Below are 24,579 nucleotides of genomic sequence, written 5' to 3'. Positions count from 1 at the left end.
AGAGCTTAAATGAGTTGAACACACAATTGTTCGAGCTTAGCTCGTTTTCTAATAGAGCCAAAATTTGTTTGTTCAAGCTCATTTGTTTACTTGAGATTTGAGAATGAGCTTTAAACTTTGATCGAACTTGCTCACAAACTGTTCATAAGCGTATCTGACTATCGACTCATTAACACCCCCGTAATATTACAGAGTAATCCATACATATAAAAAGTATTTTCAATAAGTAAGTGGAATTAGCATAGATTTTCAAAATAAAAATCAACGTATTTTTTTGGAATCAATTTGAGTGTATTTTTGTCATGCCACACCATTAAGTTTGCCAAAACCAAATTTCCCTCACAAGTTCAAAGTACATATGCATTGACTATCATCTCTCATCAAAATCAGCCATGAACCAAACTACTCAACCCTAACTCATACAAACTCTTGGATCTCTCTCCCTAAACCCTTCCAATTTTCCAAACCAAAAAAATGTGCAGTTCAACAACAACTTCTCCAACTTCATTCTCTCTCCTCCTCACTCACACCCACTCTCTCTCTCCTCGCCGCCATCACCACCTTCCCTTCACTTCTCCGATCACTTTTCTCTCTCATCACAGTCTCAGTAAACCCACCCTCCGCCTTTCTTCCGCCATTGTTGATAATTCCTCCAATGTCTCTTGGGTTCTTCCCGATGATGCCGGAACCGATGATTTTGGTGGTTGGGCTGTTTCTGAACCTCTGATTCCCCACAAAAAGAAAGGTTTTTTTAATCTGATTTTGATGATTAATTTTGATTTTGAAATGGGGTTTTTGTTTTTTTACTGATATATTTGGTTGTTGGAATTTGTGTAGGGTTTCCGACATTTTTGGTTGCTGGTGTTGGGACTTCAATTGCTGTTCTTGTCGCTGCTTTAGCTCATTTCTCGCTCTCCAAAAATGGTTAGCCTTTTCAATTTATAATTTTCTATGTTTTGGCATTTATTTTTAAGCTAAATGATAATGTAGTTTCTAAGGATAGGAATTTATTCAACAAAGGAAGCATTAAACATTGATAACACTGATCAATGCGTGATTTTGTCATGAATCATTTACCGAACTAACGAAATGTATTAATACATAGTCGTTTATCTTGTATAGCTAGCGTGGTTGATAAGCTTTATGCCTAAATAAAGTGATTTTTGTTTGATTGTTGCTCCCATTGTGGTTTGAAAGATTTGCGGGTTTGGCCTCTTAAGTGTATAGTGTTATATGTCCAGGATTCCGATTGCCGTTTAGAAGTTCATCTCCTGGTTCTTTAGTAGAAGTTGCTGTCGAAGTTGTTGAAACTAAACCTGTTGATTTTGATGAACCTGAACTTGATGTGGGAATTGAAGTTTCTGAGACGTCTCAGGCAGATTCTTTTGATGTGGTGTCAAAGTCTGCGAAATCAGGTATGTTTCTGATTATAATTCAAGTTGTTATATTTTGCAACTAGAAATTTTGTGACATCAGTGAAAAAACAAATTATCCATATTATGATGACGAACATCAATGTACCCGACATTTGTTTCTTTTTAGACTTAGTTGTTTGTATGAAAGCTGGCTACTTGGCTTGTACGTAGCTTCTATCATTGGACTAAGTTCTTTTTTAAGGCAGTCAATGTCTTTGGCAGCTTCCTGAGACAATTAACAGTAATCCAGAAACAACACGACTGGTGTTTCCATAACATTTATGCAACTAATGATGAAAGAAAGATAGAAACAAAGAATGAAAAGTCCAAGTAATGTATAAAATCTCTGGTTGAAGAACTAATATAAGTGATTTGAATGCATAGAGAAACACCACTGTGTGGCTGTCCCAAAAACTCAAAAGTGACAAACCTTTTGGGGAGGAGGATGTACCTTACTGAGTATCATATAAAGACAGCCTGATACAGAGCCTTCTGAAAAAAGTAGTATGACATGATTACAATATTACTTTGTCATTTATTTATCTTTCTACTGCTCCCATTATTTCCAAATTTCTATTTGTGGTCTACTTGTCTATACATTTAAAGTTTTTTTATACTACTTTTTTGCTTGGACAGAATATGTGCTTTCTAAGTTTCTTTAATTTGCCTACCCCACTTATGGGATTAAGGCTTTAATTGATTGATACTACATCCGTTTCTTTTTAGTTGACACATATTCCTTTTTAGGAAGTTTTTTTTAGTTGTTTACCTTGCATTTACAAGCTACCCCACTTGCTTTTTCATTCTCTCTCACTCTCTCCTCTCCTTAATATATGTGCCTAAATCAAACGCGTCAACTAAATGGAAACGGAGGAAGTATTAGTTTCTTAAATTTGGCTTATTTGGTATTTTCTCACTTTGTTACTTTAGAATTTAGCAACACCTATTGCTTCTATCTTCCCCCATTGAGACTTTTTCTTCATTTCCTATTTCTGTCTATATGTTAGCTTTTCAATGGAGGATTATTCTAGACTTTAAAATTGAGTGTAAACCCAGGTTGGAACTTCCTCCCCCCAAGGGATATAAGGTTTTCATTTGGAGTTTGTGCCCCCTGCTGATGTTTCTTTTTTTTTTAAAATTCTTTTGGATAAATTTTTTTCTATTACTCACTGAGGTAGATAAATTTATTACATCCTGCTAACAATAGCTGGGATTTGATTCGTAGAAAACCGCCAAACTCGTGTTGTTGATGTTGCTGTGGATTCTAATCAGCTAGAAGCTATGCATGCTTTGAGAAAACTGAAGGTTTGTTCCTTGAAATACTGTTTGATGTGCTTATTACTTGTTACTTCTGTTGGAGTAGCTTCTGTAATCTGATAATGTATGATGGTTGCTGCAGTAGTTTCCTTTATAAATGAATTATATGGTTCTGTGATATAATGGGGTTGATAAAGGCTTCTTAATTACCATTGCTATTAAAATTAAGGGTGCAAACATAAACATTATATGGTATCTGTCTGTTTAATATATTTGACTATTTGACGATTGAAAGAAAAAGCTAATGAGTAGCTTTGTCAACTCAGGCAAGCTTACACTTTGTCGCCTGACCTATAACCTCTTTTGGGATGATTATAGTATATCATTTTGGGAGTCTGCTATAAATTATATGGAGTCACTAATGTAGAAGGCCATTAATTTAATTGCTTTGAATATGATTCTCAAGTCACGAGATTGGTGTATTGCACACTATTGGCACGTGCTCATTTTTCATGCTAACAGAGATGATTATGTTCACTCTTTTACTAGATGACTTACTATTTCATTGTATGCTATAAACTATGATTAGTATTGTGCTCATGTTTTTTTATATTATATCCTTATTCTCTTAGACCCTATTCCCTTCACCTAAAATAAAGTCTAAAGATCTAAGGTTTGTTCCCTGAACTTTAATTGTATTAATACATTTATATATCAGAAATAGGTATTAAGTGGGGTCTTATTAAAGATATGTAGCAACAAGCAAATGAATATAAAAAGATATGGTACGCGATGGTCTCCTTTTTTGGTTTAAGTAATACTTTCTTGAAAGATCATGTGGTTGTTCATATATCCTAAAGTGTTGCTGCAGAAGTCCTGATGTTTATTGGGTTGTCATAAACTAACTTATCTTTTATAACAAAAATTTTAAAACCAGTTGAGTTCTGAGCATAGTATTCTGAAATGCGGTTAAGGTATGCAGATTTTAGATGAAGATGTCAAGGCTAATGAACTCTGCACCCGGAGAGAATACGCAAGGTGGTTAGTTCGAGCTAGTTCATTATTGGAAAGGTACCGAAGCTTTAATATGTTACTTTTTAATGGTCAAGTATCTTTTTTTGATTGTTGCAATTTTCTAGTCTTCACTTGCCAGAAACTCATAATATAACTTTTTGCATCTCTTTTTTGTATGTTATGCTTGCCTTGTAGGAACCCAACGTACAAGATTATACCAGAAGTTGCTCTCTCTGGATCAGTAATTTTTGCTTACGAGGATGTGACTAATGTAGACCCAGATTTTGACTCCATACAGGGTAATGATCTATTATTCAATCTCTTTCTATGGAATTTGTGTACGTTAACTTAAAAAAGTGAGTTGCCATTGCATTTCAGCCCTAGCAGAAGCTGGTGTTGTGCCAAGTAAACTATCATTGAAGCATAAATTTGATGGAGGTTTAAATTTTTCTCCTGAAAGGTACTGTGTAGCTTAGCTAGGGGCTATTATATGCCTGAATATGTTGGCATGATTGAAACGGAATATTGAAGTGATTTTGACTCTATTTTAATTTTGTAGATTTTTATCTCGACGAGATCTAATAGAATGGAGATCCCAGCTGGAATATGATTTTTCCACCACCCGAAATCCAGAGGTAGAAGTTATTCAGAGTATTGCTGTTAATGCTTGGCTATTCTTAGCTTACTAAGATGATTTTTCAACTTCTAGAGACTGACTCTTTAACAGTCCAGTTACTGAAAACAAAATTGGACTTAATGGACGCGAGGAGGACAAACTCAGATGAATGGCCAGGACTTTATATGGATATGCTTGCTGGGGACAGAAGCCTACTTAGAAGAGTGTTTGGTAGGTTGCTAGCATTTTCTTTCTTACTGCCTCTTATGTAGTATGTACTACGTAGAAAGTATTTAGGGCCTCAATACATGTGTAATCTGGTTATACCCTACAGAAAAGTTGTCAGATAAGGCTGGGGGACCCGGGATCCTAAAAGGTCTTCTTGGTTATTAACACATTTTGCCCACAAATTTTTATGTTGATGGACTCCTCTAAGTCATCTGACTCTCTGAGGCATCCTTGTTCTCTGCTGTTAATGCACCATAAGCTGGTATCTAATTTCATTCTCATTGCAGGAAAAATCAGGCGCCTTCAGCCAGACAAACCTTCAACAATAGCACAAGCAGCTGTTGTACTCACAAGTGGCCGCATGATAGAAGCTATTCAGAGTGAATTGTTAAGATTGAAGGAAGAGGAATCTTCTAGAGTAGCTGCAAAAGAAGCGATAAGACAGGAGTTATTAGATCGAGGGGAAATAGAGAGGTGGTGGGCTGAAAAGATGGAAGAGGAGAAGAAACGGGGCCTAAAAGTGCAGCAGTTTTATGTAGATGCTGTCAACCTTTTGGAACAAGAGAAGATTTTGCAAGAGGGAGCTGTAAATGGGTTTTTGAAGGAGAAAGCTGCAATGGACTGTCAGAAGCAACTTTTAGAGGCTCTGAGGGAGGAAATTAATGAAATTTCCGAGAGGCTTGCATCAGAGAGAACTGAACAATCTTCTGATGAGGAAATAGTGCAAACTCTTCGTTCTGATTTACAAATAAAGAAGGAAGGAATACTTGATGCCAAGTCTGTGCTAGAGGCTGAGATTGAAGCTCTTCGAATCTTGAGGTAGAATTTCCTGATTTTGAGTCTGAACATTCCAATTTCTATTTTCTTATAACTAATAACTAAGAAAAATGTAAAGCTGCTGGTTTATGATGACCTTAAATTTTTTTTAAAACATTAATCTCACTAAAATGATTCTGGATAAACTTAGCATCAGGGCCATCTTAAACATTTTCGGGGCCCTGTTCTAATCTTAAAAATAAGACCCTTATAAAAAAAAAACAATTATATTAATGAAAAAATAAACTCAAAATATTTCTTTTTCAGCTTTTTATTTTTTAATTACTCTGTCGATGAACATATTAATCTCGCAATCCAATCATTCAATTACAAGTTGTTGAAAATGAAAACATTTTACATATGTGCTTGAAAATTAAAAAAAAAAAAAAGAACACAAATCTTCATAACAATTAAACATTTAACTTAACTTTTAAAAAATTTAAAATCAACTACTAAAAGTCTTAAATTCTATAAAAATGAAAAATCAGAACAAAAAAAAAAAAAAAAAAAATTACACATAGAATTACTGGATTTAGCATACCTCATGAGCAATCCACAAGCAATGCAAGAGGTTAATTAATCTTAATATTTTACCGATCTAGATCAAATGGTTGATTGATATTATTGGTTTTGTAGAAATATAGTGATATGATGGGAAAATATTAGGTGCCAATAATTTTACCGGTGATTAGTTTGGGCAGAAAATTAATTATTAAACATTTCTCAAATCGTTTGATAGACTGATTAAATAGCAGAGAAGGGTAAGAGTCTTAAAAGGTTTTATGGAGTTTATGGGTATAAGTTGATAATCAACGGAAAATTAGTAATGAATGAAATTTTGAAGTTTTGACAACTTTATGAGAATTGCAATGCATTGATGGGGGTAATTAAGTTCTAAGAATCTAGTATAATTGTGTTTATTTAGCTCTGAAGCGTGTGAATACAAGAAGATAGAGGAAATGAATTTTTTTTTTTTTTTTTTTTTTTTTTTTTAACAATGGGGCTCTGAAAATGTTGGGCCCTCAATATTACGGGGCCTTGTGCTAAGGGTCTGTTTGCACAGGCCCTTAGCCGGCTTAGCATCATCTGGTTCGTGTAGTAACAGAATAGTAGCCATTTAAATAATGGAGAGTTAAGTCTTCAGAATCTAGTTATTAAAGATTTCATTTTAGCTAAAGCCTTCCCAGTACTCATGGTGTTCATATATAATTACCGAGCTACCAACAAGAAAATTACAAAGCATTTTGTTTTTTGTTTTCTGCTTTTATTTATTTTTTATTAAATAAATAATTATTATTATGACACTTAGTTTACTAAAATTCCTTTGAAATTGAACTATACTCCCCCCACTAAATCTTAGTAAAGCCACAAATCTTATTAGGTGACAGCTTTTTATTTCCCATCCTCAAATATATATGACCATTATTTCAAGCAGCTAAGTGCAAACAGACCCCTAGCACAGGATCCTGTAATATTGAGGGCCCAACATCAGAGCCCCGTTGTTAAAAAAAAAAAAAAAAAAAAACTATTTCCTTTGACTTCTTGTATTCACACGCATCAGAGCTAAATAAACACAATTATACCAGATTCCTATAACTTAATTACCCCCATCAATGTATTGCAATTCTCATAAAGTTGTCAAAACTTTAAAATTTCATTAATTGCTAATTATCCGTTGATTATCATCTTATACCCAGAAACTCCATAAAACCTTTTAAGACATTAATCAATCTATCAAATGATTTGAGAAATGTTTAATAATTAATTTTCTCCCAAATTAATCACTACCTAACATCTTCCCATCAAATCACCGTATTTCTGCAAAACCAATAATACCAGTCAGCAATTTGATCTAGATTGGTAAAAGATTAAAATTAATTAACCTCTTGCATTGCTTGTGGATTGCTCATGGGGTATGCTAAATCCAGTAGTTCTATGTGTAATTATATTTTTTTTTGTTCTGATTTTTCATTTTTATAGCATTTTAGACACTTAGTACTTAGGGATGGCAACGGGTCGGACTTGGAGCGGATTATGCTAAATCCGACTCCGACCCGACAGGAAGTCGGAGGTTAAATCCTACTCCGACTTCAATATCCGACCTCCGACTCCGATCCGACCCGACTCCGAGTTTTTTTTTTCATTATTCAATATACTTTGAGATGTTGGGATATTTGGGTCTTTACAACCCACACCCAATGCCACCATGACCCACACAAAAATCCACTATCTATTGGAGTCGGAGTCGGATAATCCGTTAAAGTCGGACATTTGTCGGAATCGGATTTTTTTTTTCGGATTTTTTGTAGGATCCGACTCCGACCCTCCTCCGACCCGGAGTCTGATTATTCTAACGGAGTCGAACTCGGATTACTTTTTTCTCGCACTCGGAGCAGATATTTTACCTCGGATCGGAGCGGAGTAGGGTCGGATCCGGACTAGATTGCCATCCCTATTTAGTAGTTGATTTTAGATTTTTTAAAAATGAAGTTGAATGTTTTATTGTTATGAAGATTTGTGTTATTTTTTTTATTTATTTTTATCTTGATTCTCAAGCACAATTGTAAAATGTTTTCATTTTCAACAATTTGTAATTGAATGATTGGATTACTAAGAGCTTGTTTGGCATTGTTTTTTGTTTTCAGTTTTCAGTTTTTTTGAAAACTAAAAACCAAAAACAGGAAACAAGAAAAAGGTGTTTCCACTTTTTTGTTGCCAGTTTTCAAAATTATCATGATTTTAATAAGTTTGAATAATTTTTGACTCGTTATGTGACATATTTTTATATGGTTTTAAAAAAACAAAAAACCAAAAAACAGAAAGCCACAATGATGCCAAACGAACCCTAAATTAATATGTTCCTTGACAGAGTAATTAAAAAAAAAAATTTAAAAATTGAGTTTATTTTTTCATTATTATAATTTATTTTTTTTTAAAAATAAGGGCCTTACTTTAAGATTAGAATAGGGCCTTGTAAATGTTTAAGACTTCCTTGATTTTAAGAATGGGATAGTAATTGCTATGGGTTCCTATTTGTCATTAATTATTCTATCTCCTAATGCAGATCTTGGATAGAAGATGAAGCAAGGAAAAGCAAAGCTCGATCAAAGGTTCTTGAGGAGGTGAGCCGACGATGGAAATGGGATAGTCAATAATAATAAGATATGCTTCAGGAATAGGAAGATTGATTTATTGCTCTGGGAAAACATAAAGATTTTTTTGGTTGTCTGATCACTTTTGTGTAATAACCTGTCTCAGGGACTTTGTACATTTGTAATTAGATTAGGGCCTTTGTTCATCTGGTTTTCATGGCAATCTTCTTCATACCCAATCTATCTGACATGATTTTTGCACTGTAAACTCTGTATATATATGTTGATGGCAATGCTGCCATTGCACGAGTTCAAGTCAAATAAAGTATAAGATATTTGCGGCTAACGGATTTTATGTGGTGAGAAAATACCCAGTTTTTTGAAAAGCCATGAGTCTAGAGAGATTGAAAGTACTGGCTGCAAAAGTTGAATCACAGAAATTATCAGCTGTTGTGGACAATTTAAGTCGGGGCAATCTTGTAACCGCATGGATAATGCCAACGACAACACGAATGATGCTTATATAGAGGAAATTTCTAAGACTCTGAACTGATTAGATTTATGATATTTAAATGCGAAGATGTTGAGAAACTGAATGTATAGGTTCCATATTAGAACAACCATACACCAGGGATTATTGATAAGGTTACAGAAGACTAGTTGTGAATTGAATGAATGAACAATAGCTTTGATTCTTCAGGCTTAAAATACCGTATCAAGTTATCCCAGGCTTTAAAATGAAGCTCTATAAATGGTTAAATTACTGATTTGTTAGCACCTTTGAAGGGGCAAAAGATATGTTACAACCTTATTACTTTGATAATCAGCCCATGCTTCTGATATATCAATCACTTCGAGAGAATCACTATTTCATTGTAATTACAAGACTTCTGTCTGTAAATTTAGCACCTCCTACCTTACCTTGAATACCACGAGGTAGCATGATGACTCTTCTTTGGTCCCCGGCTTCCACCAGCAACTCTGATCCACCTCGATACTGCATGTTTTTACAAATACTAAGAATCAGTAAATTCAGATAAACAATAGAGGGATAAATCATAACTGTCTTGTTACAGGCTTACATCTACTTTTCAGCATGTTCTCTTTAAAATCACAGTGTAACACTCAGGATGTGCTTTAACTAGTCTAGTTCCTCTTAAGCAAGGACGTACACATACAACTAAAAGGTTACCAGGAAAAAATGAAGCCCAGGGCTGGCCCAATGGATGCTGGATCAGTAGCTCTAGGGTAAGTGGTGGAGGACTAGGGGCGACACTGGTAATTCCCATTTCACTATACACTATAATTATGTTTTATTAGGCTACATTCATAATTTTCTCTTTTTACATCACAGAAACACTTAGAATGTACTTTAACAAGTAGTCTAGGGCTCCAGGACATACACTTCAAAGGTTACAAAGAAAGTACGAAGCCAGTGACTGGCTCAGTGGCCAATTGTATTAGTAATGATGGCTAGCAGCAGCACTGGTAATTCAACTCACTACACAATATTATCTTGCCACCCCTCACACGTCTTCCCCCCCCCCCCCCCCCACCCCTCTCCCACTCCACCACAAAAAAAGAAAGGAAGTTTTATGCTCATAAATGTTTATAAACCCAAAAGTTGTTTCCATTACTACGTATTTTGCAAGAAAAGAATGGACTAGTGAAACAAATATCATGATCTATAGTTGACCTTGGAACAGTCTCAGGAAATGCAACTACAGAGCATTAAAGGCCTATGACAGCACCAAGAGGAAGTAGCCAAGGATACCTGATAGAGCTTGATCTCTGACTTGGCGAAACCAGGCATGAAAAGAGTGATACATCTATTTGACGGATCAAACTTGATTGGGGACATTACGTTTTTAGGTTTCTCATTCGGAAGTTGCAGAAGTTCTCTGGCATTTTTACTCTCAGCATGCGAAATTATCATATCCCAATCCAAGGAAGAATGTTTACCAAGATCTGGAATGTAAGCAAATGGTAAATGCAAGAAAGTATCTTTGACACTTTCCACAGATTCCACAGAAGACTGTTGAGAAGCTTTGCCTAGTACTCCAGAAATATTTGCACCAGCTTGTATTGTACATCCCCAGTAACGCAATGCAGTATTTACAGATATGGGATTGCATGGATCTGTTACAATGTAGCAGCCAAACTTCTGTGGATCTGCAAATGTTGAAGCTCCTCTCTGGAGATAGAAAACCAATGCAATCAATCACAATATTTCTCAGAGAACTATTATTGTGTGGAAAAGAATCTCCAATACCTCAAGAATCCTCTCAAGAGAATCCCATATTTCTGAACTCAATTTCCCATTGAAAGTGGAGCTACCTCCACTAGAATTCATGGCCTCATCTACTAATCTTAACATTGATGGACTAGCCAATCTTCCAAAATCAGTTTTTTCGGCTAAGCTACGTAGATACTTAACATAAAGTCTGCAAAACAGAAGCATAATTCCATAAAAGAAAACCAAGAAACAAACAAACAAACAGACAGACAAACCATCATAATTGTTCTAGAAAAAATCAAAGGGCTTAGAGCATAGAAAAATTCATCACCTTGCACTGCTTGCAGCACTTATCAATCGTAAAGTCTCCTCGGTACTTACACCATCGTATATGACAACATCAAATTTGTCCTTGATATCAGTTCTCAAAGCTTTGATTCCCAAAGTTCCAACAAACTTTTCAAGGGCAAAATTAGAAAATATAGAATCCATTCCAGGAAGCACTCCCAGCTCTTCCCCAACAATCTATGTTCACAACATATAGAAATGAGTAACTTCATATACGAATCTCAGAAGAGACTTTAATATTATAGTTCAATAACACTAGTAGTTGTTACATACCTACCCCTTCAAGGGCCCCTTGTGTCATGTTAACACTAGCATCTGCTTTCTTTAGCCGCTTAAGAGGTTCAAGAAGCATCTACATGTATCATAAATTAATTAGCTTGAGAACAGACATGTTCAAAATGTTCTCCAGTTAGAGAAAAGGCAGAGGCAAGGCAAGAAAATACACACTTTAGTTGTTTCCAACCTAACAACTGAAAGGTTGTCGCTACATATGGCCGGCGTTGTTCCAATACTGCAATTTAGAAGGTATTCAGCAGTGAGGTTCATAGAATGTGTCACCAAGCATGTGTTATATCCTGCTTTTGCATAGTGCTGGTTCAAAAAATGAACTATTGTAAAGATAAGGTCAAAGATTAAGCTCAAGTGAAGAAAATTCAAGGTATAACTAAAATATTACTATTTCATTGTCAAAGAAAATTGTGTATCAATCAACCCCATATAGTTAAGCCTGTAAGCTATCGAATATAAGCTGACTATTGCTTTGATTACGACTATGAATTACCAAAAAAACCTTTTGATTGCTAACTGAATAGTGAGAAGGGAGGATTAAGTTCCCCAACATATAATTGACTAACTATTTTCAATCCCAATTTCGATTTTAGATCATTGTCAATTCTAGTTGTCTAGTTGATAAAAACCAAATCAGAATTCCTTCACCGGCCACTAACATACCGAGAAAGCGGGTATCATGAGTCATGAGTATGATTGAAATTTGCATTTCTAGTTTCTAATATGTAGCACCTAAGTATCATAATGTATCCTACTAATACTAAAGAAAAATGTTAGAGAACCAATTTAACCAAAAACTTAAGCTGATGGATGAGACCCAAGAATATATTTTATACTCTATCACTCCCCCTCACATGAAAGGCCCTTTGAGCTTGAAATGTGGATGCAATACAGGCCCACTCATATGCGAATTAATTCCACTTTGAAGGAGGGGCGGATGAGATTCAAACCCGTGACCTTTGTGTCACGCTGGCTCTGATACCATGTTAGAGGACCAATTCAACCAAAAGCTTAAGTTGATTGAGGCATAGGAATATGTTTTATACTCTATCAAAAAACAATCACAATTTACATGTTAACTACACCATAACCTACACCAAAAGCTCTTCTCTCAGACCCAGAACAATCACAATGTATCCTAGTTAATAAAACCAATGATAATTTTCAATCTTACTAAGTTTAGCTACATCTATTTTCAATCTGCAGCTTTCTTTTTCAAGTAACTTCCAGAAAACCAATATCATGTTCATCAAAACTTCATACACATTTTTTTTAATTAGCAATCAATCTCAATGTATTCAGATAATTTCAACATTTAACAATCAAAATAAAACACTGCATAAAATAACTGAAATAGGCAAAATAAACCATAACTTCATCAAAATTATAATAAAACTGGGAATAATAATTATAATCAAATTGAAAGGAATGTGCACGAACTTTAGCAGCAAAGACAGCAGCAGTGGTCTTTCCAGAACCTCCTTTACCCAGAAAAGTAACCAATTTTGTGGAAATTTCATCAGAATTTTGGTTGCTGGAATTAGCTTGGATAACTAATTGTAAGGCTTTTCTTCCTCTTCTTCTTATTCCAGTAAATTGTGGACGAGTATAATCGATGAAATTAGGGTTTAAGGAAGTTGAAAATGGAAGAAATGGCAGTGATTGGAGAGAGGAAGAGAGAGAATTAGCCATGTTCTTGGTATGCAGTCCTTTCAGTAGTACAGTTCTGGGTTTCAAAGATAATAATTTGAGTTTTTATTTTTTATTTTTTTTTTTTTTTTTTTGAAACATGTTGGTGTGGAGGGTTGTGTCTAGGGATGGCAACGGGTCGGATCTGGACCGGGTTCGGATGGACCCGGGTCCAGATCCGTTTTTGTATATAGGATTCAGATCCGACTCGGATCCGTCGGGTCTAGAAAATGAAGACCCGGATCCGGATCCGTCGGGTCCAACGGATCCGGGTCCAAAACGGGTCCAATATATTTTGCCTAATTTTTTGCAATATATGTAATGTTCGGGTCAAAAAATTTATTTCAAACTTACGTTGTTGGTTATTAAGTTCAACCCCAAATTAACCAACTTATACACTCATATTTTGAATTAAAATTATAAACAAAAAAAAAAAAAACGATGTTACATATGAACTAGTGAAAAAACAACGATGATGTATATAATATGAGCATCCAAAATTCATCTATTGAAAGGGTTAATCTTTATCATTACTAACATTATCAACATTTTTAATAATAAAACAAACAATTTTAGTTTTTTTAAATAGGAAAAATAAAAAAACGGGTCCACAGATCTGGATCTGGATCCGGGTCTAGGGCCCAGACCCAGATCCAGATCCGTTTTTGTCAGCAAGATCCGGATCCGACCCGGATCCGTCGGGTCCAAAATTTGAAGACCCAGATCCGTGAAAAAGGGATCTGGATCCACGGATCCGGGTCGGGTCCAGATCCATTGCCATCCCTAGTTGTGTCTTGTGTGATGACTAATGAACTGATGTGCCGTGCTCGAGCTTGGGGTTGTTAGGATTGGTTCACGCGAACGCCCGTGTAGTTACGCGGGCATTTCTCAACCTATAATAGCTTTAATCATTAATGATTGCAATAATATCGTTGATAGTACTTAAATAATATCATTAATACGCTTGCATTTTTTTTTGAGGAATCATTAATATGCTTGCATCTGTATTAAGAAACGCAAAAATTAAATTTTAGTTTTATTGATATCAATTTAATTCTTTGTTGGTAATTTGAAGATATCATCTAAACACTTAATATGGAGTGCCAGTGAGGGTAACAAATACTACTCCTATTATTCACAAATTAAATTTAGATTGAGGAATTTTCTTGTTATGTATGTATATGGTATATCTATCGTAGCTTGTTTGAGTTCAATCTCAAGAATTTTTTAGTTTAAAAGTTTAACGACTAATCCACAACGACATTCTTCTTGTAGTTGAACAAGGCGTAAAAATATTTCAATTGAAGGCTATAACCTTAGTTAAGATTTTGTGGAGGCCTCGTGGCAGATTGATTACATTATTGCAGACATTCATCTTCGTCCCAACAAATTTGACAATTGAACTATATAGCACATATTATGAGGTAAACTGAGCAGTTGACTTATAACTAAATAAACTAATGTGGGTCATCTGAGGTAGTGATTATATGAACATTGTACCTTGTAACAATTCTATTTTGTTTCCTACACTTGTATCCTACGCATTAGGAGCTCTTCTCACAATGACAGTCTTTTACTTTTTCTCATTCTCCTTGCCTATATATACTACGTATATTTTTAAAAAATTGAATTTAATTTGAGAATTGTTGCTAAGTAATTATCAGCTCTAGTAATAACTAACGACGGTAAACATGTTGTTTGGAACGATTTTAGTTATTTAAAATTCAAATGGTCGATTTCATAATTGGCCCATGGGGCCATTCCGTTATTGGTTTGAGGTTCTTTATCAAATTTCAATAGCTAATATAATTGATTAATTGGTCATGAAATATGGTGAATTGACCTAGCTATATAAGTCACATTGTTCTTTTCAAGTTTTAGGTTGTATGAGCTCAAATCAAATTCCAATCAAATCATATAAACTTGCATATTGCTTTCTTTTAGTAAGCAAAATTGAAAATGTATTATTGACACAAATCACAACAATATTACAACGGCTACATTATTATTGTAAAAAATACATGTTAGAAATATTATAACTCGACTTCTCTTTTGAATGCCAAGTAGCTTAGTCTTTGACTCTTCATTATCATGCCTTGTCGAAACGTTCAAAATCTTGTGCTTCAATTCATCAAATAGAAGAAGCACTCTAATTGAACTTGCTACACACTTTTCTAATTTGCCCTTGATTACCAGTGAGCACATCAAGTGCTTGCAACTTCACCATGGCACTAGCCAATTTCGTAGCGAATGCGTTAGGATTTTGGGCGAGTTGTTGAACAAAGTCCTTTGTTTGACGATCACGAGCTAGTGCTTGATCAATTGGTAAAATTCCTCTTTGCTTGACAATTTGATCAAAGAAAGAGTTGTCAACTATGTTTGAGCTCGACGGATTTTGATCAAGAAAGGTAACGTTGTTTGATCCCATTCCTTTAGGGCATACCGGCTTCAATTGTGTTCGAAGGGTTGAGTCCATATTTGGGTCAAATTGGTTAGTATCTTGGTACAAACGGTCTTCAAAGAAGTCACAATGTGATATTCCTACCGTATGACAACCTGTTTCACAAATATAGAATTAGGTAAGATTGTCAAAGGTGCATGTCATGTCGATTAACTAAAATATTTTTAAAACGAAAATGTTTTAGATCGGGAAATCAACACAAATATAGAAAACCTTGGGTGTTAGAACTTTCCATGTTTCCTAATTCCCATGTTGACACGATAAGATGTTACTACTACATAAATAGAGCTCAAGACCAAAAAAATAGTGAAGGCCAAAAGCAATATATGCAACAACCTCTATTATATGGTGTTTGGTTGGAGTAATTATAATATTTTTAAACTAAAATTGGAGGAAATATCTACACATTGGAGATGAAATAGTGGTACAAAGGCCCTATTCCAATTAACTGAATTGAGCTAAACTGAACTTATTGGAGCTGAATGAACTGAACTGAATATTGTATAAGAGAAGGAAATTAAGAATTGAACTAAAAATAATCTGGAGAGAATATGCCCGAAGTATACCTAAGAGAACAACCATTTCTTCAGGATTAAAATTTTTGGCACCAAAGGCTGAAATGCTATCAGAAACAGATGCAAAAGGACTTGGAAGATCAACATCATCGGCATTTGATACGAGTCCATCTCTTCGTCCTGTTTCTACAAGATATTCTAGTCCTCCTCCCTGTAAATAATGACCCGAAAATTGTTAGATAATGAGTTCTAATCCGAAGTTTTTTTTTTTTTTAAAAAAAAAATAAAATTATTTTGTATTTCGAATATATATTACCAATTTAAGTACTTCTTTAGTAGCGATTGCAATAATATCTGAACAAGAGACAACATCGGGACATGCGGCTTCTGCAACACCTTTTAAAGTATCTATCAAATCATATCCTCTTACACTAAGATTAGGACCTGCTGTTCTCTCACTTGAAGACCCGGCTATTAGGATTGACGCATCACATCCCTATAAACATTAATAAAGTCAATCAAATATGAATAATCAGGATAAGAAAAATATGTAAATGAATTTAATTAATTATTTAGGATATTAATAAAATAAAAATTGAAATCATGCGCCTATAATAAGAAGATAGGAGTAGATAGGGTATGTTGTTCTTGTTCTTTACTATAATACTATAACGTGTATAAGTATGCAAAAGAATGTATGTCTTCTTGGGTATCCATTTTAGTGTTACAAATTCATAGTTAAGATAATTAAATATTAAATTCTTAAGAACTTTGTTTCCAAAATAATTAATATTGGTATTACTAGAAATAGTACTCCGTATTATGTTTTTTAAGTTAATACAAAAAACCCAAAAAAAAAAAAAAAAGATTTCAATGTAAAAGATGTGGAATGTATTTATTTAGTTATTGAAAGTACTCTTTAAGTTATTTTCTTATTGCCAATTTCTTTTACTTATATGCAAAAGGACAAAATGACCTTGAATCGCAAATTAAAATATAATAGTTTTAAAAGTATAATTTTAAGGAAAAATATGGAAATTTTAGAGATTAGATACATAAATAAGCAATGGTTGTTTTAGATGTCAAATTAGAGAAATTAGGGGAAAAAAAGGGGCAAATATAAGTTTATCTGTCTAATAAATGAATTTTTGTTAATCTGATGACATTTTTGTAAATATATTGAAAAAACGTGGTAATTTATTCAGTACTTTTGGTGAGCTGTCCAATTACTGTTTACAACTTGCTTTTACTGTTTGGTGAGGAAATTACACATGTTCCCCTTAATTAGTACATGAAAAGACACATGTACCCCTTAACTGATACTTGAAAAGACGATTATACCCCCAGATAAATAAATTATCTGGGGAATCAATTGGGTACAACTCGAAAAAAAATAAGAGAAAAAAACATATACATAATGATGTTCAGAAAAATAATGATGACAAAGAGTGAATAATTAAATTTAAACAAAATTTTGAAATAACCTTTAGAAAGTGTGAAAACATTAAAATAGAAGGAGAAATTATGTTAAAAAAAATAATAAAATAAAGTTGAATAGAGAAGTTGGTACTTACATGAACAAAACAATCATGAAATTGCATGCGAAGAAGGGCAGGAAGAATAGTTGGATCCTTGCCAAATTGTACTTGAACTTCGGTTGTAATACTTGCCTCAACATCCACATTATTAGGACATAGCCCTTTGTAAAAACCTACCTTCAACCCAGAAGGTGTACTAGGACTAGTAGGGGTAGGAGGAGGTGGAGGTGGAGGTGGACTACCCTTAGAGGGCTTACCTCGGCCTCGACCTCGACCAATCACAATAGGCCCTATTTGCAAATTTAAACGATGAGTAGACTCACACACTTCACTTAATATTGATATGAGCCCAAGTAATAAGGCCACAACTACTAAATGCCTCATTTTTAGTTCCTACACCCCCTCAACTTAAGTTTACGTGTGTTTTTAAACTTACTTGACAGTATTATAAATTTGATATATCTTAATATTGTTAATTAATAATGCGCCTTTTAGCTCTTTTCCGAATCTCCTCAAAGTGAGAGACGTATATATCTAGCTTTAGTGGTTTTAGCTTGGCTAGTAGTTGGTGATTTGTTTGAACCCTCAAGAGTTATCTTTATATATGCATGAGACAAAGAGAGATAAATATAAAAAATAACTAGTTGACAATATTCCATTCAGAGCACCACATCTCCTTAACTTAGTTGTTAGACACATGCACGATTTTTCTCAAAATCTGAACTGCAAATTGCCATATATTCCAATTTAGGTGTTCAGCATTTTTTAATTTCCAAAATATAATTATATAGACAAAATCATAATCTAACAGAAGAATGTCAAAAAAAATAAACCCAATCATACATATGGCCGTAAATAACGCATCAATATTGTTGTTATATTATAAATTTAATCAACAGGTGTATCAATGCCATAATATTGTACTGTTTAAAATAACCAATTTGATGGATATATTAATAATTGTACAATTTCGGTGTTTGTATTTAATTATAAATTAGCAAACCAAATGAACAGATCTTGTAACTTTGTATGAATTCAAGGAAAAATCGTAGACTTTCCGATAACATTTTTGTTTCTTCCTTAATCGGTAACCATATACAATACATACATATGGCCATACGTAAGATATCTGGTTTAATTTGTCCTCTTCATTTGTACGTACTCAATCGTATTATATTTGTAATGTTTTGTTGTTGTGTTACAAAAACTAATTTTAACCAAGTACTAAATGATGGGACTATAATTTTTTCCAAAAATATATTTATAAATAAAAAAATTGATGGGCTATATTTCATCATAGTTTGTTTGTTTTTTTTTTTTTTTTTTTGACACATATATTTCATCATAGTTTAAGCTTCAATTTTTCATCAAATCCCGTTGTGACAGGTTCCAGAAATTTTGCTTGAATATAGACTAGTGTTAGTTTGTTGGGCTAGATGTCAATCTTAGTACGAGTATTTTGTTCAATTGTCATGGGTGGAGTCAATGCATGGTGGACGCATATGCAACGTACCAAGATCAATATGCTCTGGAATTCTAGATACAAAACCTGTTTCAATAGTATTAGTATACAATGGTTCGTTTTGTATGATACTCTTCTATATATATTTTTTCAAAGGAAAATATATAGAACATGAAAGTGTATTCAAAAGAATAATATCATTAAGAGCTTAATTGGTCCGGCTATACACAATTTGGACAACAATATATTAAATAAATAATTCCAAGTTTTCAAACACACTTTGATAATCCCTATCAAAGTTAGCAAACTCTTAAAAAAAAATTTACTATGCCCTTAGTGGCGGATCTTGGCCGAATATATTAGAGGGGCCGGAATTTAAAAATTTAACCTCTTGCTCAAAACTAATCACTATGTCCCAATATTTTATAAGTAAATATTGATTATTTTAGTTAATCAACTCATTAATTACAATAATTTATGGGGGGCCTGGCCCCGGTGGAAGGTCCCCTCTGTATGCCCTAATACATGTAATGATTTAATTCTGCGTTTGCCTTTTATTTTTGGGGTATGAAACGAATCCAAATTCGACTACGATATGGTGAAGGTTACATATTTCACACATTCATGCCACTATGCCAGGGTAGCTCACTCCTTATAAATTACAAACCAAATCTTTCTTTGACTTTTTTGCTCCTGTTAGTTGTTCTTTAGTTAACACAATTTTTTTTTTTTTTTTTTTTTCTACAAACAAGATTATTGACAAATTAACATACATTATACCTTTCTTAATTCGGATCATTAAGATATTTGATCAAGAGAATTATTGAAGTGGTTGTAGAATTAATTGATACACACTAGAATGATTATAAACTAATTTTTAATTTATTTTCATTGTAAATAGTTAAATATAAGTATGCTCCAATAATGTACCATAATATGGAGTAGTGATTTGTGCCAACTAATTTAAGAGATTGGATGGATACATGGACAATCAAGATGATCTTGATACTATTACCTCACTCCTTACATCAACTACTCTTTATATTCCTAGTATAAGCTTAAAAAAAAAGGAAAAGTATTGTGTAAAACGGACTCACGTGAATCCAATTATACAAAAAAAATTAATTATTAGAAACTAGATAATAAGTGTCAGATCTTAGATAATATTGGTCATAAATTAGATAATATTGGTAAGATATTAGATAATAAGTATCAGAATTAGATAATAAGTGTAAGAAATTAGATAATATTGGTCAGGTATTAGATAATAAGTATCAGAAATTAGATAATTTTGGCCAGGTATTACATAATAGTCGTGAGGCATATATAATGTTGAAGTTTCTGGAGGCCAAAAGTATTATTGGAGGACAAAACCAGTTGATAACAACATCAACCGTCTTCAATCTCTAACAAAACAGTATATTATGGCGTCTTCAATCTCTACTAATGGCGAATTGGCGACAAAGATTAAAGAAATATCTACAGAGAGAAGACAGAAAGACACTAGGTGAAAAAAGGCAATTGGCAACGGTTCAAACCCGGTCTAAGGCACCGGTTTGAACCGCTGCCTATGTGAGGGGTGCCAAAAACATGGTTTTTGGCACCGGTTCAAAACCGGTGCCATAGGGTGTAATAGGCACCGGTTAACCGGTGCCATAGGGTGAAATAGGCATCGGTTAACCGGTGCCTAAAACTGCTCTCCCGCCATTTTTTTTTTGGGTGGTAAATAGTTTAGGCACCGGTTGCTGCCTAATCGGTGCCTATTAACCAATTTTTTTTTCGTTTTTTTTTTCCATCGTGCAATAATATTTTAAAAAAAAACCTGCAATAATAATAACCTGTAATTCCAGCAATTATATTAAATATAATAATTAATAATAATAATATTATTAATTATTACAATATGCTAGATACAAAAATAATATTAGAAACAAGAATTCAATTATATATATAGATATAAATATTCCCAAACGCAATACAAAAAAAAAAAAAGTTGCTTACATATACAAATAATAGTAAGTACATATATAATGAATAATTTACAATTACAATGCCATTTACATGTTGAAGGTGATAAAAGACGCCAACATGTCACGAACTTCATTAAGCTCCTTGATTGTCAACGGACCATCATTCTGGACCTTGCAAAACTTGAAATACAAAAACATTATTTTAAAAATAATTAATTAGGCAAACAATATGTATTTTATCAAATATTACCTATATGACTTCTATATAGCCCATTTACTACATTACTTATCAAATGAACTATTTCTTTCTCATAACATGTCAATATTGGATAGTTGTATGTGTGTAAGCCCTAAAATTGTATAGGAGAGCATTTTATTAAGGTTTATGACCCGAATATGGCCTATATGACCTTACTTTGCCCATTTCCTACATTTCTTATTAAATGAACTTTATTTATCTCATTACATGTCAATATTATCTAGTTATAGGTGTATAAGGAAAGAAATCACATCAAAAGAGCATATTAACACAAAATGGCCCTAATATGGCCCATATGACTTATATTCAGCCCATTTTCTACCTTTCTTGTGAAATAGCCTTTTTGTTTCTCATAACATGTCATTGTTGGATAATATTAGGTGTCTAAGGCTAGAAATCACATCAATATAGCATTTTAAGAAGTTTAACAACGCATTTTACTCAACATGGCCCAAATAGGGCTTATATGACTTCTATGTAGCCCATTTTCTACATTACTTATCAAATGAACTATTTCTTTCTCATAACATGTCAATGTTGGGTAGTTCTATGTGTGTAAGCCCTAAAATTGTATAGGAGAGCATTTTATTAAGGTTTATGACGATTTTTACGCAAAATGGCCCGAATATGGCCTATATGACCTTACTTTTCCCATTTCCTACATTTCTTATTAAATGAACTTTATTTATCTCATAACATGTCAATATTATCTAGTTATAGGTGTATAAGGAAAGAAATCACATCAAAAGAGCATATTAACACAAAATGGCCCTAATATGGCCCATATGATTTCTATTCAGCCCATTTTCTACCTTTCTTGTGAAATAGCCTTTTTGTTTCTCATAACATGTCATTGTTGGATAATATTAGGTGTCTAAGGCTAGAAATCACATCAATATAGCATTTCAAGAAGTTTTAGGACTTACCTCATCAAGATGTTGAGTGTCCGTACAATGAGTCACAATGTCAAGCATGAATCTCATCACATACAAAGCACAATCAAGTCCATTCTCTTGTTGTGCGCACTAGCATATGACAAACAAGTCACATCATTGAAACATGCAAAGGAAATGAGCAAATATTTACTACCATAGATTTTCAAGATAATCACAATATCATGTAAATTATCAACGGTGTCTTCCATGTTGGACCCTTTGGAGCACGACAATGTAGCTTCTTCATAACACTGTAGTATAAAAAAGTACATTCAAATTTGATTAGTCGTATGATTACTAAATTAGTTATTATTAGCAATAATCATTACTAGCTTGCTATATATATTTACTTTTGCAATATAGACTTCACAAGCCACTTCTCCGATGATCGAGCTGAATCAAGGTGATAAATTGTGTTAGTGGAATTACAAATCACCATGAGGCTCCAATGCTCCCTACATAAGTTCACAATAGACAAGGTAATTAATATTTAGGACTCAACATATAATGAGGCCAAATCGATTGAATTTGACATGGTTAGACTTACTCTCTATAACATGGGGCGAATATGAACTTGTCTCCCGCACGCGCTGATTCCCTTATAATCTGTTCAACATAGTACAAAACGTCATGGGGGTTGCCTATGATTTTAGTAGTGGATAACTGCTCGGGGCATAACCACCCAACTTTACAAGGAGAATCAGTGTCAGTTAAGTGCTCCTGTAGTGCTCTACGTGCATGAACATTGAATAATTTATCAGATGTAGGATAATCACCATCAATTTGAATAACTTGAAAAAAGTATAGATTATGTGGGCATTGAAGTACCTCATGAATGTTTGAATGAGGGAAATGTTAAGCTTTGCACCACGTAGAAATTCCTTCACATCTTCTTTGCTGATCCATGCAATTGCATCCTCATCATAGTGGAACATTGCCTTAGGAAGTGCAACTTCCATGGGATCGACCAAATGACAAGCACGGCTGTGAAGAAAGGTCATGTCAGTAGAGAGCGATTGAAGAACAATGTCTTCAACAAGTGGAGTAGGTGGCATGGGTGAACCTTTCGAAGAGTGCAACTTCGACGCTTGTTCACTCTTGGACCGTTGTTCACTTAGCTTCTTCTTAGGTTGATCAATTCATTTAGGCTTCTCCACCCTCTTTCTCTTTGAAGTTTTGCTTCCATTGGAAATCTGAAATAGTTGAGAAATGAATAAAATAGGCAAGTGAGTAGCCATTTCGGCTCAAAATGGCTTTATTTTGATGAATTGGACCCAAAAACTTAGAACTTGGCGATTTTTATGTAATTTCAAATGACAAACACTTATAAATATGTGATTATGAGTTGTTTTGAGATGTAAGGAGTTTATAAGTTGAGAAATGAAGAAAATAGGCAAGTAAGTAGCCATTTCGGCTCGAATTGGCTTTATTTTGATGAATTGGACCCAAAAACTTAGAACTTGGCGATTTTTATGTAATTTCAAATGAAAAACACTTATAAATACGTGATTATGAGTTGTTTTGAGATGCAAGGAGTTTATAAGTTGAGAAATGAAGAAAATAGTCAAGTGAGTAGCCATTTCGGCTCAAAATGGCTTTATTTTGATGAATTGGACCCAAAAACTTAGAACTTGGCGATTTTTACGTAATTTAAAATGAAAAAAACTTATAAATATGTGATTATGAGTTGTTTTGAGATTCAAGAAATTTATAAGTTGAGAAATGAAGAAAATAGTCAAGTGAGTAGCCATTTCGGCTCAAAATGGCTTTATTTTGATAAATTGGACCCAAAACTTAGAACTTGGTGATTTTTATGTAATTTCAAATGACAAACACTTATAAATATGTTATTATGAGTTGTTTTGAGATTCAAGGAGTTTATAAGTTGAGAAATGAAGAAAATAGGCAAGTAAGTAGCCATTTCGGCTCGAATTGGCTTTATTTTGATGAATTGGACCCAAAAACTTAGAACTTGGCGATTTTTATGTAATTTCAAATGACAAACACTTATAATTATGTGATTATGAGTTGTTTTGAGATGCAAGGAGTTTATAAGTTGAGAAATGAAGAAAATAGTCAAGTGAGTAGCCATTTCGGCTCAAAATGGCTTTATTTTGATGAATTGGACCCAAAAACTTAGAACTTGGAGATTTTTATGTAATTTCAAATTACAAACACTTATAAATATGTTATTATGAGTTGTTTTGAGATTCAAGGAGTTTATAAGTTGAGAAATGAAGAAAATAGGCAAGTAAGTAGCCATTTCGGCTCGAATTGGCTTTATTTTGATGAATTGGACCCAAAAACTTAGAACTTGGCGATTATTATGTAATTTCAAATGACAAACACTTATAAATATGTGATTATGAGTTGTTTTGAGATGCAAGGAGTTTATAAGTTGAGAAATGAAGAAAATAGTCAAGTGAGTAGCCATTTCGGC

At 33.7% G+C, this 24,579-nt stretch overlaps 3 protein-coding genes across 4 annotated transcripts; 1 reads left to right on the top strand and 2 right to left on the bottom strand.

The window, feature by feature from the left end:
* Window positions 1–296: 296 nt before the first annotated feature.
* On the top strand, window positions 297–8,784 carry LOC110720134. Its single transcript, XM_021899139.1, has 11 exons — window positions 297–745; window positions 838–924; window positions 1,242–1,415; window positions 2,641–2,720; window positions 3,655–3,743; window positions 3,882–3,985; window positions 4,065–4,146; window positions 4,246–4,321; window positions 4,419–4,533; window positions 4,818–5,349; window positions 8,411–8,784. Exons 1-11 carry the CDS (start codon window positions 475–477, stop codon window positions 8,499–8,501), a joined length of 1,701 nt encoding a protein of 566 aa, XP_021754831.1. The 5' UTR covers window positions 297–474; the 3' UTR covers window positions 8,502–8,784.
* A 237-nt stretch (window positions 8,785–9,021) lies between these two features.
* LOC110720142 (uncharacterized protein At1g26090, chloroplastic-like) lies at window positions 9,022–13,376 on the bottom strand. 2 transcript variants are annotated; one of them, XM_021899149.1, is made up of 7 exons: window positions 12,751–13,376; window positions 11,470–11,613; window positions 11,300–11,374; window positions 11,006–11,199; window positions 10,711–10,882; window positions 10,213–10,632; window positions 9,022–9,435 (listed from the first exon to the last, which is right to left on the bottom strand). In XM_021899149.1, exons 1-7 carry the CDS (start codon window positions 13,000–13,002, stop codon window positions 9,304–9,306), a joined length of 1,389 nt encoding a protein of 462 aa, XP_021754841.1. In that variant the 5' UTR covers window positions 13,003–13,376; the 3' UTR covers window positions 9,022–9,303. The 2 variants fall into 2 exon arrangements, with proteins under 2 accessions (XP_021754841.1, XP_021754847.1); XM_021899155.1 differs by having other exon boundaries at window positions 11,470–11,533; window positions 12,751–12,961.
* Window positions 13,377–14,900: 1,524 nt separating this feature from the next.
* Window positions 14,901–18,072, bottom strand: LOC110720125 (peroxidase 57-like). The gene is made up of 4 exons (XM_021899129.1): window positions 17,550–18,072; window positions 16,292–16,471; window positions 16,027–16,186; window positions 14,901–15,555 (listed from the first exon to the last, which is right to left on the bottom strand). The coding sequence occupies exons 1-4, from the start codon at window positions 17,895–17,897 to the stop codon at window positions 15,149–15,151; spliced, it is 1,095 nt and encodes a 364-aa protein (XP_021754821.1). The 5' UTR covers window positions 17,898–18,072; the 3' UTR covers window positions 14,901–15,148.
* Between the last annotated feature and the right edge of the window lie 6,507 nt (window positions 18,073–24,579).

This window comes from Chenopodium quinoa, unplaced genomic scaffold (genome assembly GCF_001683475.1).
Source record: "Chenopodium quinoa cultivar QQ74 unplaced genomic scaffold, ASM168347v1, whole genome shotgun sequence".
In the NCBI taxonomy this organism is placed as follows: domain Eukaryota; kingdom Viridiplantae; phylum Streptophyta; class Magnoliopsida; order Caryophyllales; family Amaranthaceae; genus Chenopodium; species Chenopodium quinoa.
This window is presented reverse-complemented; position numbering and strand designations above follow the sequence as displayed.